General features: G+C 28.5%; 1 protein-coding gene across 3 annotated transcripts in view; it reads right to left on the minus strand.

Moving 5' to 3' along the window:
- Nucleotides 1-1,916: 1,916 nt before the first annotated feature.
- The window catches only part of LOC132940457 (autism susceptibility gene 2 protein-like), a 35,118-nt gene continuing 23,794 nt past the window's right edge, over nt 1,917-13,240 (minus strand). For 2 of the 3 annotated variants that reach the window (XM_061008079.1, XM_061008081.1), the window contains 10 exons: nt 11,507-12,073; nt 5,705-5,910; nt 5,472-5,633; nt 5,212-5,387; nt 4,909-5,153; nt 4,677-4,835; nt 3,597-3,632; nt 3,293-3,530; nt 2,574-3,225; nt 1,917-2,437 (listed from right to left, as the gene is read on the minus strand). In XM_061008079.1, coding sequence (XP_060864062.1) covers nt 2,242-2,437; nt 2,574-3,225; nt 3,293-3,530; nt 3,597-3,632; nt 4,677-4,835; nt 4,909-5,153; nt 5,212-5,387; nt 5,472-5,633; nt 5,705-5,910; nt 11,507-12,073 — 2,637 coding nt within the window. In that variant the 3' untranslated portion in view covers nt 1,917-2,241. The remainder of the gene's footprint in view (nt 2,438-2,573; nt 3,226-3,292; nt 3,531-3,596; nt 3,633-4,676; nt 4,836-4,908; nt 5,154-5,211; nt 5,388-5,471; nt 5,634-5,704; nt 5,911-11,506; nt 12,074-13,240) is intronic. The other variant, XM_061008080.1, reaches the window with a different exon arrangement.

Genomic DNA, 13,240 nt, shown 5'->3' on the forward strand with positions numbered 1-13,240 from the left:
GCGTTAATATTCAGTTTTCCTTAATTTTGTATTTTGCTTTTTAAAATTATTAAAACCAAAAGGCGATGCCACAAAAAAAAATCATTGTAAAATATATTATCAATATATTATAGGTATATTCATCATTCTGTTTAGAATCAAAAATCGAAACAATTTTATTTTATTATCTAAGTCTTGAAATTTATCCTAATAAGATATTTTACTAAAAACTGATTAAAATATCATAATATATTATATTTTTTAAATTTAGTTAATTCTAGTGGGTTAGACGAAATAATATAAATTAATATATAAAACTGTAAAAAAAAGGGGGCGGCATAAAATGTTGTCAAATTTGCTTACTTGCTTTTGTAGCAGCGTCGCTCAAACATCCTATGACTCGTTCCATAGAGTGAGAAAATTAATGAAAATATAACTTTAAAACCTCAAGACAGCACCACATAAAATTTGAAAAACTCAGTGGCCATGCTTCTGTTCATAGCATTGATGGAAGATTATTGGAAGGAAGCAATGAAAAATTAATATAAATAATATAAATATTATTGTCCTATTGTCATATTCCAAAATAAAAAACAGTTATGTGGTACATAAAATTGTATTATTGTACATCACTTTACAAGTTTATATACACTTCCTTAATTAACATTAGAATCACAATAAAATATTTATATTTAAATCTATACATAATTACAAAGTTTTTTTTTTATGTGTATTATAAGGTATAACCATATATAATGTTCTAACAGCATTTTTTGGTTGAAAATCTTATCACTGGCACGTAAAATAAAATAACAAATTAAAACTATGAAACACCAATTGCATTCTAAAATGTAGAAATTAATTGAAAAAAGCAAATAATCAATCATGGTTATAAAAATAAAAATAACCCATTTATACATTCATGTAGCTGGATGAAATATAAAGTTGTTTTATAATTTTATCATGAAAAATAAAGATAACCGACAAAAAGTTTTCTTTCACAAATTCTCAAAAGAACCATTAAGTTCTATAAATAACATAATGATATCATTATAACATAATATGTATATAGATAAATCACAATATAATAGAAATAAGTTTTATACTCAGTTTTGTAATACAACACAATACATTCTAAGCTTAGACAATAAAACATAAAAATATAATATGTACATATATTTGCAACTATTACTAGAATGAGATTAAAATAGAATATTGATTATCGTGCAAAACGATTCATCAATATAGACAAATTAAAATGTAAATCTGCTTTGTAAAATAATATACTAAATAGAATACTTAATCGTATATTGTAGACAGAAAGACACAGGTTTATTTTTCCATTTATCAGTATAATTCTTATGTACAATAAATTTTAAGTTAATGCAGCAAAATTACTAATAAGTGTCTATACTTTACGAAACACGATGCACAAAACACTTACTTTGTTAAGTATTAACTTAATAATAATAATACAATTATCATCATTATTTTTAACTGGTAACTTAAATAATGGGGTTTATTTCTTTTTTAAAATTTATTATAATTAATATTATTTCAATGTAGAAATTATGTATTCACAGATATATTATATTAAACAATAATAGGAACAAAAGCAATGAAAATTCATTAAAACACTTTACAAATAATATTAAATATTTATTAAAAATGTTGGGTTTCTTATCTATTTTTAAATTTAATTTGGTAGTATACAACTCTGATGTGACATAAATATATTATATCAAGGGTCAAAAAATCAGTTCAGATAATAAAAATTAACCCTGTGTGTCCTAAATAATTATTACAAAGAATGTTGAAAGGTTTTACATATTATTTAATATTTATGTATAGGTTAAATATATATATACTTTTTTTTTTTGAAAAATAAGAACTTGATTGCACGAATACAATATTATTTAAGAATTAAAAAATTCATATTTCATTAACCAAAGATTAAATTTATTAAAATGGTATTACTTACATTTTAATTCAATACAAATAAATGAAATAAAATTAATTGCACATAATTAATTTTTAGAAATTACATGAAATAATAATTGTAATAAGTAAAAATGTTTCATTACATTTTATATGTAAAATAAAAATGTATACATAGAAGAATAAATGTAGTTATGTTTAAAGGACACTAATAAGGGTAGTGGTGAGAAATTAAAAGAATAAATTAACGTACAATTTATTTTGTCAATATTTTGACTATAAAAATAAAATATATTCAAATTCAAAAACTGTTTAAGTTTTGGACTACCTAGATTGGGAAGATTCTTCTTTTTTAGGTAATTGCATATCTGGAGGCATTGATCGATGAGTGTTAGGAGATGGGTCTTTTGGTCTTAAATGGGCTTGAGGGTGGTAACCAAACAATTTGGCTCTATGTTCTTCTTCTTCAGCTCTATAAGCAGCTGCAGCAATTAATGGACTGAACCTCAAAGAATCATATCTAAAATATATCAAATAAAAAACAAATATTTATAATTATGATTCAAGACACAAAGAAAAAAAGTGTAAATATGTTAAGCCTAATGATGGCTTAATTTTTAATTATAATTCTATTTAAAATATAGTTGTATACGCACCTATACTGATCCCATGGTGAAAAATGTGTTGGTAGATGTGTAGCTCTTTGAGGATGCCTTGGAGGTGGAGGAAGGTAATGAGATGGAGGTGGAATACGACCCAACATCATATTATTTAAATCATCTTCTTTGGACATCAAATTAGGATCTTTTAGAGGTGACCGTTCTCTCATTTTAGCTACTTGTTGTTGTTGTTGCTGATGTTGATGTTGTAAATGTTGCTGTTGCTGTTGATGTTGAAGTTGTTGCTGATGTTGATGTTGCTGTTGCTGTTGTTGATGCTGCTGTTGTTGCTGTTGCTGTTGTTGTTGTTGATGCTGCAATTGCTGCTGTTGAATCATATGTCTTCTCTTTTCTTCGCGTTTCACTCTTTCTCTTTCTCGACCTCTTTCCCTTTCTTTTTCGCGTTCTCTTTCCCGTTCACGCTCTCGCTCCCGTTCTCTTTCACGTTCTCGTTGTTGCTGTTCTACTCGTTCTGTTTCTACAGGATCAGGTTTTATTGGCCAACCTCCAGAAGGCCCGTATGCTGAGTTTTGTGTAGGTAGCCCACGAGAAGGCTGTAACCTAGCCCATGGATCATTCATGGGATTGGGTGGGAATGAGGATATTGGTGGAAATCCAGCCGGGTACCTAGTAAACATTGCTGCAGGACCTACAATATAAATTGTATTTATATTAAAATATATCTATAGACAAGAAAAATATAAAATAATAATTACCCATAGGTGGATAGCCTGGAGGCAATCCTGGATGATGATGATGATGAGGCGATGTAAACGGAGAGAGATCGTGCGGTGGTCGACTAGGTGGAAATAAATGTGTGGGTGGCCTTAATAATTCAGTCTTTGGCACCGGATTGTTTGCAACATTTTTGGTTTCTGCCACTTGTTGTTTCTGTTGATAATGATAAATTTCCCAGGCTAATCGCACATGCATTGCATTCCATTTTCCAGGTTTCTATAAATTCAAATGTAATTATAAAAATTAATTTAGGGTTTGATTCAAGAGGTTATATTCACTTACACTTGACTTTGTAGGCTTAGATGTATCAGTCAACTGCTAGAAAATAAATAAATATTGATAATCAATTGTAAAGTTATAATAAAATGTTTAATTAATGAAACATTTAATAATCATTACATGGTTTGGGACCTAAAGCACCTGAAATTATCAAAATAAGCACTTAAAAACATAAAAACAAGCATAATAAGCAATCTTAAAATTCCCCTTAAACTTAAATAAAAAAATCACAACACAACAATCTAGACAAAGAATCGATTCATCATATTTTATTGTGTCAATCACACTGATGGTATTGGTATTGGTAGTATACCGGGAATAAATTATAGTTTTTTTTCTTGCAGCATTATTATTAGAACATTGGAAATTTTGAATATTTTTTTTGTTCTATAGCCAGCCACGACCGACAAAATAGATAACAAAAATGAACAAAGACAATTTAAGTATTATTACAAGGCAATAGAACACAAAGGCAACGTGTTATTATAAACACACATCAAGACAAAAATTATAGAAAATATGCAAAAAGCAAATTAAACTAGAATTACACTTTTTTTTTTTTTTATTATTATTTTAAACTAAGACATTCCTAGCCTAAGGCTATCTATGTCTAGGGATATTTGACAATATACTTATGTTTTAAAAAGAATTACACTAGAAACAAGCACTTTTAGAAAAAACAACCATAGAAATAAACAAAGAGCGATTCCAAATTTGAAATTGTAGTGACATGAGTTAAATTATTTATATTGCACTCTACTCAATTTTAAGTTAAGCAAAACAAAAAATATAAATTCTTTAAGTTCCGAACCCTTATATTTAGTAATTAGGTTGATTACATTTTGCTAAACAGAAGATTTTTTTGAGAGTATAAAATATATTTACAATATTAATAATAAAATTAAAAATATAATTTTGTTAAATTATACTGGAGTTAAGAAGAATCAAAAGAAAAAAGTAATTGATTTAAATATTAATGGAAATATTGCTTAGTCTAGAATAAATATGTATACTGTATATTAAATTTATATTATATACAGTATAAGAAACCGTATATGTTGTCAAATGACAATGCATAATTACTTTTGGTGTAAATGTCGGCATATGACTTGGTGGTGTAAATGGTGTGTGACCCATTGAAGAATGCAACAGGCCTGGTGTAAATCCAGGATAGCTACCAGACAATAAATTCTGCCTATAAAATGGTGAATCAACTCCTCCCAATTTGGGTATATCTTTAAACTATAAATATATGCACATGTATATTAATTATAGATATATATATTATTTAATATTTTTTTTAATATATGCTAACCAGTGGAGGAGGATATAATGCCGAAGTTGGTGCTGGTGGTATTGTTGAAGCATTTGGTATAGTTGTAGTAGTTGCAGCTACAGCAGGGATTAGTGGTGTTGCTGTGTGTTGGTGAACATGAGTATGTTGATGCTGGTGATGATGCATTTCTGTCCGTAAGTATGGTGCACCAACAGCCAAAGTTCTTTCTTGTGATGATGCTAAAAACCTCGAGTCTAGTTCTCTCCTTAACATGTCAGCTTGATCTAAATCAAAATCATTATAGAATCCTAAATACAAGTGATATTTTTTATTCTAACTTACTTGATTGAAATAAAGATTCAGCGGAAAAGGGATTATGAGCAGGTGGTGCTGATGGCAATGAAGAAGAAGATTGTGACGTAGCAGTAGATACTGGTGAAGAAAATAACGGAGGGGGGTATGATGATGGATGTTGTCGAGTAATATTTGCCATTGTAGATGTCGCAATACTGTTGTTTCTACGAAAAGAAAAAATAAAATAAAATATTTTCATTATTTTACAGCTAATAGTTTATGCTTTAGTTATAAACCTATGTACTTACCCCATTGGACCCCATAATTGTGGTTTATTATATACAAGACTAGAAGGTGCTGAAGATGAAACAGTAGGTGCTAATGTTGGAGTAGCAGCAGGAGGTAATGCTAATGATGAAGAATTGAACGACGAAGGAGAATTTAATGGAGGGCCATTACTTCGGTTTAAACTATTAACATTACAAAATGAATTAAAACATGTTAATTGGATAAAACAATTATTTAAATATATCAAAATTACATATAACTATCACGATCTCTGTTTGGACTTGGTCCTCGTGGCGACTGCCCTCTACCTAACACAGGGTGTCCACTCAAAATTGACGTAGTAGTGGTAGTAGAAGTAGAAGCTGATGCAGAAGCAACTGTTGGTGCAACAAGAGGAGGTGCTGACACAACATTTGATTTTGTTGATATCACAGACATTGGAGAAGTTCGACTTAATCTCTATATAAATCAAACAAATTAAAAAAAAATTATACCATCATAAAAATTATTAAAAGAATATATACATTTGGTGCAAAATATAAAACTAAAATTATACAATTAATTTAAATACTTAAGTTTCATAAATCAAAACTAAATAATTTTTAGTAAACAGCATCGCCAAGACAGTCATTATAATTTTACCGCCATCGCAACAGTGTGTAACTTAACACTAAATAATATCAAACGGTAAATTAATTATTAATATAATATTTTAAATTCTATGCGTTCCATTGAATGTAATGATTCACAATAATGTCTGTCATCACTATGTAGAGTAATAAAAAAATCTTACACTTTAAGGGTGGTTAACAGTTTCTAATAGAAATTTGGATCTATATTGGATATTTTGAGAAGTAAAATATAAAATGTCTAGTACGTTATAAAATAATTTAAAAAATAAAATAAAACAAAATTATGCAAACCAATTTTTGACAAAATAGATTCTATTATTGTAATTAAAAAATGACTAACTGTAAAAGACTAGATATTTTACAATTACATATTTTTTTCAATATTTTTGTTTTTATTAAAATAGAAAATGTAAATTTGTGGCATGTGAAAATAACAAATACGTTATGAAAGGGAGAATAATAAATGTACATAATGCAATAGTATGATAATAAGAGGCTCTGTCCAGTGACAGAAACCTCAATTTTCAATATTTCTTTGACATTTTCTAGAAATGAATTATTATAATATATTGGTTCTTTTTGTGCTATTTATAGACAACTGAAATTTTTTACTTTATTTAGATTTATGTAATACATTTTTGTTTGCACAAAAGCTTGAAAATTCGTTACAACAATTAAAAAATGTCAACAATTTATATTCAGTTTTTTTTTTGTTATAAACGTTTTAAAGTATCTAGATAATAAGTATCTTTCTTATCATTTGACTCTTTTATTCAAATTATTAATATTATTACTGTGTCTACTTCATTATTAGCAATTTGTTTTATTTTTATTTTGGGACTGGGACTATTTTCCAACAAAAATAAAAATAAAATAAATAAAAAGTTTACATTTTTAAATAATTTATCAAATTAACAATAATGTGTTATTTATTTTGATTATTCATACAATTTTAGATTCTGAGCAGAGCAATGAATGTATTGATTTTACAATGAACTATGTTTTTTTAAGAAAAATGTTTGTGCATTAAATGTGTCATCGCCTTTTTGGGACAGTAAAAATGCTTAGTTTTTCTCGAACAGTATCTTATCTGATAGGAAAATGAATCTAGTTGGTACTTTGGGGGGGAGGGGGGTCATAGGTATAAAATCCCTATTAGTTTTCAAAAGCGCAGGGAAAAATAAAATACAAATTAAGAAAAAACAGGAATTTATACGCAAAATCGGATTTCAACAAAATCGATTTTGGTTTTTGGTATAACTCTAAAAGAAATAACCAAAATATACGAAATTTTCCATGGTTGTTTATAGTAGCATACACGATAAAATTTTCAAAAAATTTGGAATTGTTTATGGACATTTTCAGTTTTCAATTTTTTTAGTTTTTTTTCATAAAAGACAATAAAATGTTAGTTGTTGAATAAAAAAAGATTGAACATTTAATACAAGGCTCTTAATATACTGTTACAATGAAAGTTGAAAAACATTAAAAGTACATTGTCACACATTTTTTTTATAAGCATTTAAAGTTCAAATTTTGACAAAATACGTAAAAATGACAAAAATGGGCAAATTATTTTGAGACAGAAATTCATTAAAATGTTTCTTTTTAAATCTAAGATTTGAAAATGTAGTTCAAGATTCCTCATGAATTTGTCTATCTTTGCTTTATCAAAAAAAAATTTCTAACCTGAATAAGACAAATTAAATTTTTATTAAAGTTTCAAGTTCAAATTTTTACCACAATTTTTACTCGATTTCTCATATAGCGATTTTCTTATTTTGATGTAATTCAAAAACAAATAAATGTAGAATCTTGAAATTTACACCATAATATGCTTATTTTATCAATTTCTATACTTCATAAAATTGTTATTATTTTTTTTTCTGATGTTTTAATTTTGACAAAATTGAATATTTAAATGAAAAATAACTATTTTCCTCCAACAACTTAAGTTATGTCGAAATTCAAAAAATATTATACATAAAAACTTGAAACTATTTGGCATAACATAGGTATGTCTATACCATGAACTTATTCACGACGTTCTACGGCACGCGGTAATGCGGACTTATAAGTCAATAGCCATAATGTATGATATAATATCATAATTATTAATAAATAATAAATTTATATAATATGCGATGTTTTTGTAAAAAAAATAGAGTTCTACACACAGTACCTCTGCTGTCTTCTATAAAAAAATAAATTACTAATTAGGTACTTAAAATATAACTATAGAAGTAAAGTATAAAATATTATTCAATTTTGGTATCTGTTAAATAAAGAAATACTGGTTTTATAATAATTTAAGGAAAAAAACTATAAACTATGTTATGCTAAAGCCTAAAAGTATAACATATGATCAATTTTCGTTTTAACCATTTTAATAAGAACGTTTTTATCAATCATATATGATTAAGTTATAACTTAAAGATGAAACTGATCAATAGACAATAATAATAACGTAAAGTTTTAACCCATAATAAAACCCAAAAGGTATTTTCAATTTTTAGACAAGACACATTTTAAATAATATTAATAAATAATTAGGTATAAAGGTAAGGGTTTGTTTGTTCATACACGATTACACGAAGGAGTTTTTAAGTGTTTAACGAGGGGAAATTAAAACTGTAAGTTCGTAGAAACCCAAAAGTTTATATCAGACTGAGCAAAAGTCGATAAGCGGTGAGCTTTATGTACAAGGTAAGGGGAGGAGGACTCTGTTGTAGTAATTAAGGAGGTACCACTACCGCCGCCATCATGCAGTTTTATCATTAACCTTCTCTAGACTTCTCGTCGGAGCAGCCGAATGGAAAAATTAACATCCGTACCCATGGTAGAGAGAAGAGAAAGAGATAAAGTGGGAGAGAAAAGAGTGAAGCGAACAAATTCCGTGCAACGTTTCCCTCGGCATCCTAATTACAAGCCCGTTTTCTGCTCCGTTGAAACTCTATTAATATTAATGATGCCGTTAAGTTTTACAGCAAAACGATGGTCTATCTAACTATAATCAAAACTATGCCCAATGCATTTCAAATAACAGTTAAATTATGGTAAAAAACGTTATTAATTAGCAATAATAATAATAATAAACGATATAAATTCTTAGGTATACATAAAACATACATTTAAATATTATTCGACTGATATTAAGCATACAAATACGTAACATTTTTAATAGGTAATTGGAAATATTATTTTCAATCAATCGTGTTGAATGTTGATTATATTTTTAAGTCATACCCAAAATAATCTTTTAAAACGTTAAAACATCAATATCATAATACGAGTATTTAAGGTAGATGGTTTTGCCAACAATTTCGAAGTTATTTTAATAGAAAATGTCTAGTGTACTATAATATGAATAGTCTGAAAGTTATTTTAGGTAATGTACTAATGTAATCGGTATTTTTCTGTACAAGTTTAAATAATTGTGTATTATTGTACTAAATAATAAATACCCTCCATAAATGGTTTGAAGAAGTTTTAAGGTCAATACAATTATATTATTATATTTTGTATTTTATAGTATTATTATATTAAATACAATTAATAATTATATTTTATATGCATACCAACTACACGGTATTGATTATAAATAATATTACACTCATTTAAAAGTCAAAAGTAAGTTGACTCTCTCCCATATAATCATTGATTATTGATTTATGATCAAGTATAATACATATAATAATAAAGTCAATAGCACTATTGCTCAGTATTTCTTAATTTTTCTTATAATTATAAATTTATTATCAGAGACCAACGTAATTTGAATAAGCCAGGTATTTCGGTATTTTAAAGCATGGGTAAATAAGGGTTATAAATAAATAAAAACAAATTCAATTTTCTGAACGAATTTTTTTTTTTTTTTTTTTTATTGGGTAACCCGCGGCAACATAGGCCATTGGGTGTGGGGAGGGCACTGTAGGTTTTATATTGGGTAGGTTTGGTAGGTTTTATATTGGGTAGGTTGGTACACGTGTGTGTTGTGTTTGGCAGAATTTCTAATGGGGCACCCGTAGGTTTCTGCCGTGCCCCGGGGTGGGGGGATGGCGGCACTTGTTCTCCGGACACCGTGACTTGCACGGAGAAAAATGCCGCCCAGTGGTCGAGGATCGAACTCGGACCGGCTGTGCCGAATCCGTCGCGTTAGACCACTCGGCCACCTCGTCCCCCCTCTGAACGAATTGTTATAAAATAAAATTATGGGTCCACACCAGGAGGTTGGCCTGTCATTAACGTGTTCTGAGGTCAAGCATAGGCCAAAATCGCTAGGCCAAGTTCCCAGATGGGTGACCACCCGGGTTTTCAGTGACGAATCCTTGCCCCACATACACGTGTTCCTCAACTTTTTTTTTTCAACCTTTTGAACCGACGACGCCGCGGGAATTGCTTTCGCATTACTTCCGCGGCGGCGTGTTCCTCAACTAGCCGTACTTATACTAACTCAATATAATTTGCACATTTTCGTGAATTTGACGTATTTTGTCAATATTTAAACTTCAAATGCTTGTACAAAAAATTGTGATTATAGATTTTTAATAATTTTTCATCCATCTTTGAAATATATTAGGAGCCTTTTATTAAATTTTCAAGTTTTTTTACCCAGCAAATACAATTTTATTGATATTTAAAGAATAAAAAACTAAAAAATTGGAAACTGAAACTGCTCAAAATAAGTCAAAATATTTTGAAAATGTTATGGAGTATAGAAAATGTTAATATTCATCTGTTTTAGAGTTACACCAAAAATCAAAATTCCCGTTTTTCCTTAATTTTTCTTTTGTTTTTCGCGGCACTTTAGAAAATTTCTGGGAAATTTTCGACCCCCCAAAGTACCAACTAGGTTTACTTTCCTATCAGAAAAGATACTTTTGAAGAAAATCCAAGCAATTTTGCTGTCTTAAAAGGTGATGACACACAAAAAAATTAAAATTAAATAATAAAAAATAAACACACATCATTGTAAAATCATTACATTCATCGCTTTGTTTAGAATCTAAAAAATCCGGCGATAACCTAACAATTATCTTGTTTTTGTATTTAATGAAATAAATAGATACTATATTTTAAAAATGACCAATAAAAAGTATTGATATGATAAAATATATTCCTAGACCCTAGTGACTAAAGGGCCTAGTCCATTAGATGTAATATACTATTATACTATAAGTATAAGTAACATCTTAAAAATATTCTGTAGAGCCAATAGTGTATTTAGGACGGTGACTCAGGGCCATGCCCCCCCCTAGGTACGTTTAAGTTTGGGGGGAGGGCAAAGTACTTTATTATTAAAAAGAACTGAGAAATTATTTATTTTTTCATCAAAAGAAAGTTCGACAAGTTCATTTTCAATTTTTTAAATATACAGTTTTATACCTATAATTGTTATACTTGTTAACCAAAACAATACTCACGGCTGCATTTGATAGCGCAGATGGCATATATGGTGTACTTCTGTACGGAGCATACAACGGTGGATAATGTTGTTGATGGGCAGGAGGTTGGTATGGAGAGCTAAAATTGTTTACTGGCGTTGTCGTTGTTATCGGACTACTAGATGTGCTAGGAATCGTAGAAGAAGCAGATACAGTCACTGTGGATGACTGGGGGGTAGAATATGGCATATATGCACTAGACACTGTAGCCAATAACGACGGGGTAGATTTATATGGACTAGGATGATAATTAGGCGAGGGATAAGGAGCACCGTGAGGTGGATGGTATATCATGTTTGGTTTTTGCATATAAGGAGAACTATGTTGGTGAGGAGATGGTGTTTGATTTGAAGATTTTGGGATGTAATTCGATGCTGCGTGGGATAAGACTGGATGTTGAGACGTTGAAGGAGTAATGTAAGAATTTGTTATGCTCAAAGACAATGGACACGCTTGAGGCGGTGTTTGGTATGGCGGCGCACTCGTAGGTGGTGGTACTGGATTCGTTGAAAAATTTCGAGGACTATTGAGCCCTGAAGATGGTACCTATAAATAATATTAAAATCATTATTTTAGAACAATTTAAAATTAAAATGATATTGACATTTTGAATTTTAAGTGAGAAGCTATATTTTTAATATTACGCTATATGTATAGACTATATTATAGCATTAAATATTTAGTGCACACAATACCATATACTTATATTAATCATACTAACTATAGTAAATTAAGAAAACAGAAATTAAATGAAAAATTAACACCTAACTAGCAGGATTATATATTATATATTATTATTATATATTATATTATACATTATGGATAAATAAAATGTACGTAGAAATATGTATTACACTCAATAAGTTTATATTTTTATAATGTATAACTGGTAGTAATTAACAAAATAATATTATTAACTTCTATTCGGCAACATCTCTTATAAGGCAATCATACTTATTTTATTTATTTATAAGTCACCATAATGATAATTATGATGCACGTGCGAAATATGAAAATGATTCTCAAGTGTATACCTACATGTTTTTTTTTATCCAAACAAGTGCGATATTAGGCAGCTTAGAGCTGGTTTATTTCTTACAGAGAATATTGATGTGACGATGAACACGATAGATTTAAGATGAACTCGTTTCCATGGCAATCCGGATAGTGTACCGGTGAGAGTACTGTATAAATGCCCCGCGATAATAATATAATAATGATAAAAAAAATCTTTGCCAATAATGGTATTAACTATAAAGAGAAACTTGAAACGAGTGTATGGAATACATAATGGATTTCAGAGTTTAAATACTATAGCTTATAACTATGTTTACGTGGTTGACGGAATAAAATACAGTTCAAAATAATGTTGCTTATAAATTATAAAAACCCAGTAAATTTTTCAATTTGTTAAGAAAATGGTGTTTTATAATAAGATTGAAGAATGTATGTTTAATATAGATAACAATATTTAATAAAACACGTTAATAAATTGCTCATCTTAACATAATTATTACTATTTTATAAAGCTAATGATGAATAAAAGAGTTGTTACTCGTTAGGTTAAAATATATTTACTATTAAAATATTAAAAAATCACAAAAGGACAAAAAGTTTGAAAAAATAGATTAAAACTGTATCATATTACCAATCATCAATTCCGATTATTTTCCTACCACAATTTTTATACTCCAAATTCCAATAGTGATTATA

This window comes from Metopolophium dirhodum, chromosome 3 (genome assembly GCF_019925205.1).
Source record: "Metopolophium dirhodum isolate CAU chromosome 3, ASM1992520v1, whole genome shotgun sequence".
Classification (NCBI taxonomy): Eukaryota; Metazoa; Arthropoda; class Insecta; order Hemiptera; family Aphididae; genus Metopolophium; species Metopolophium dirhodum.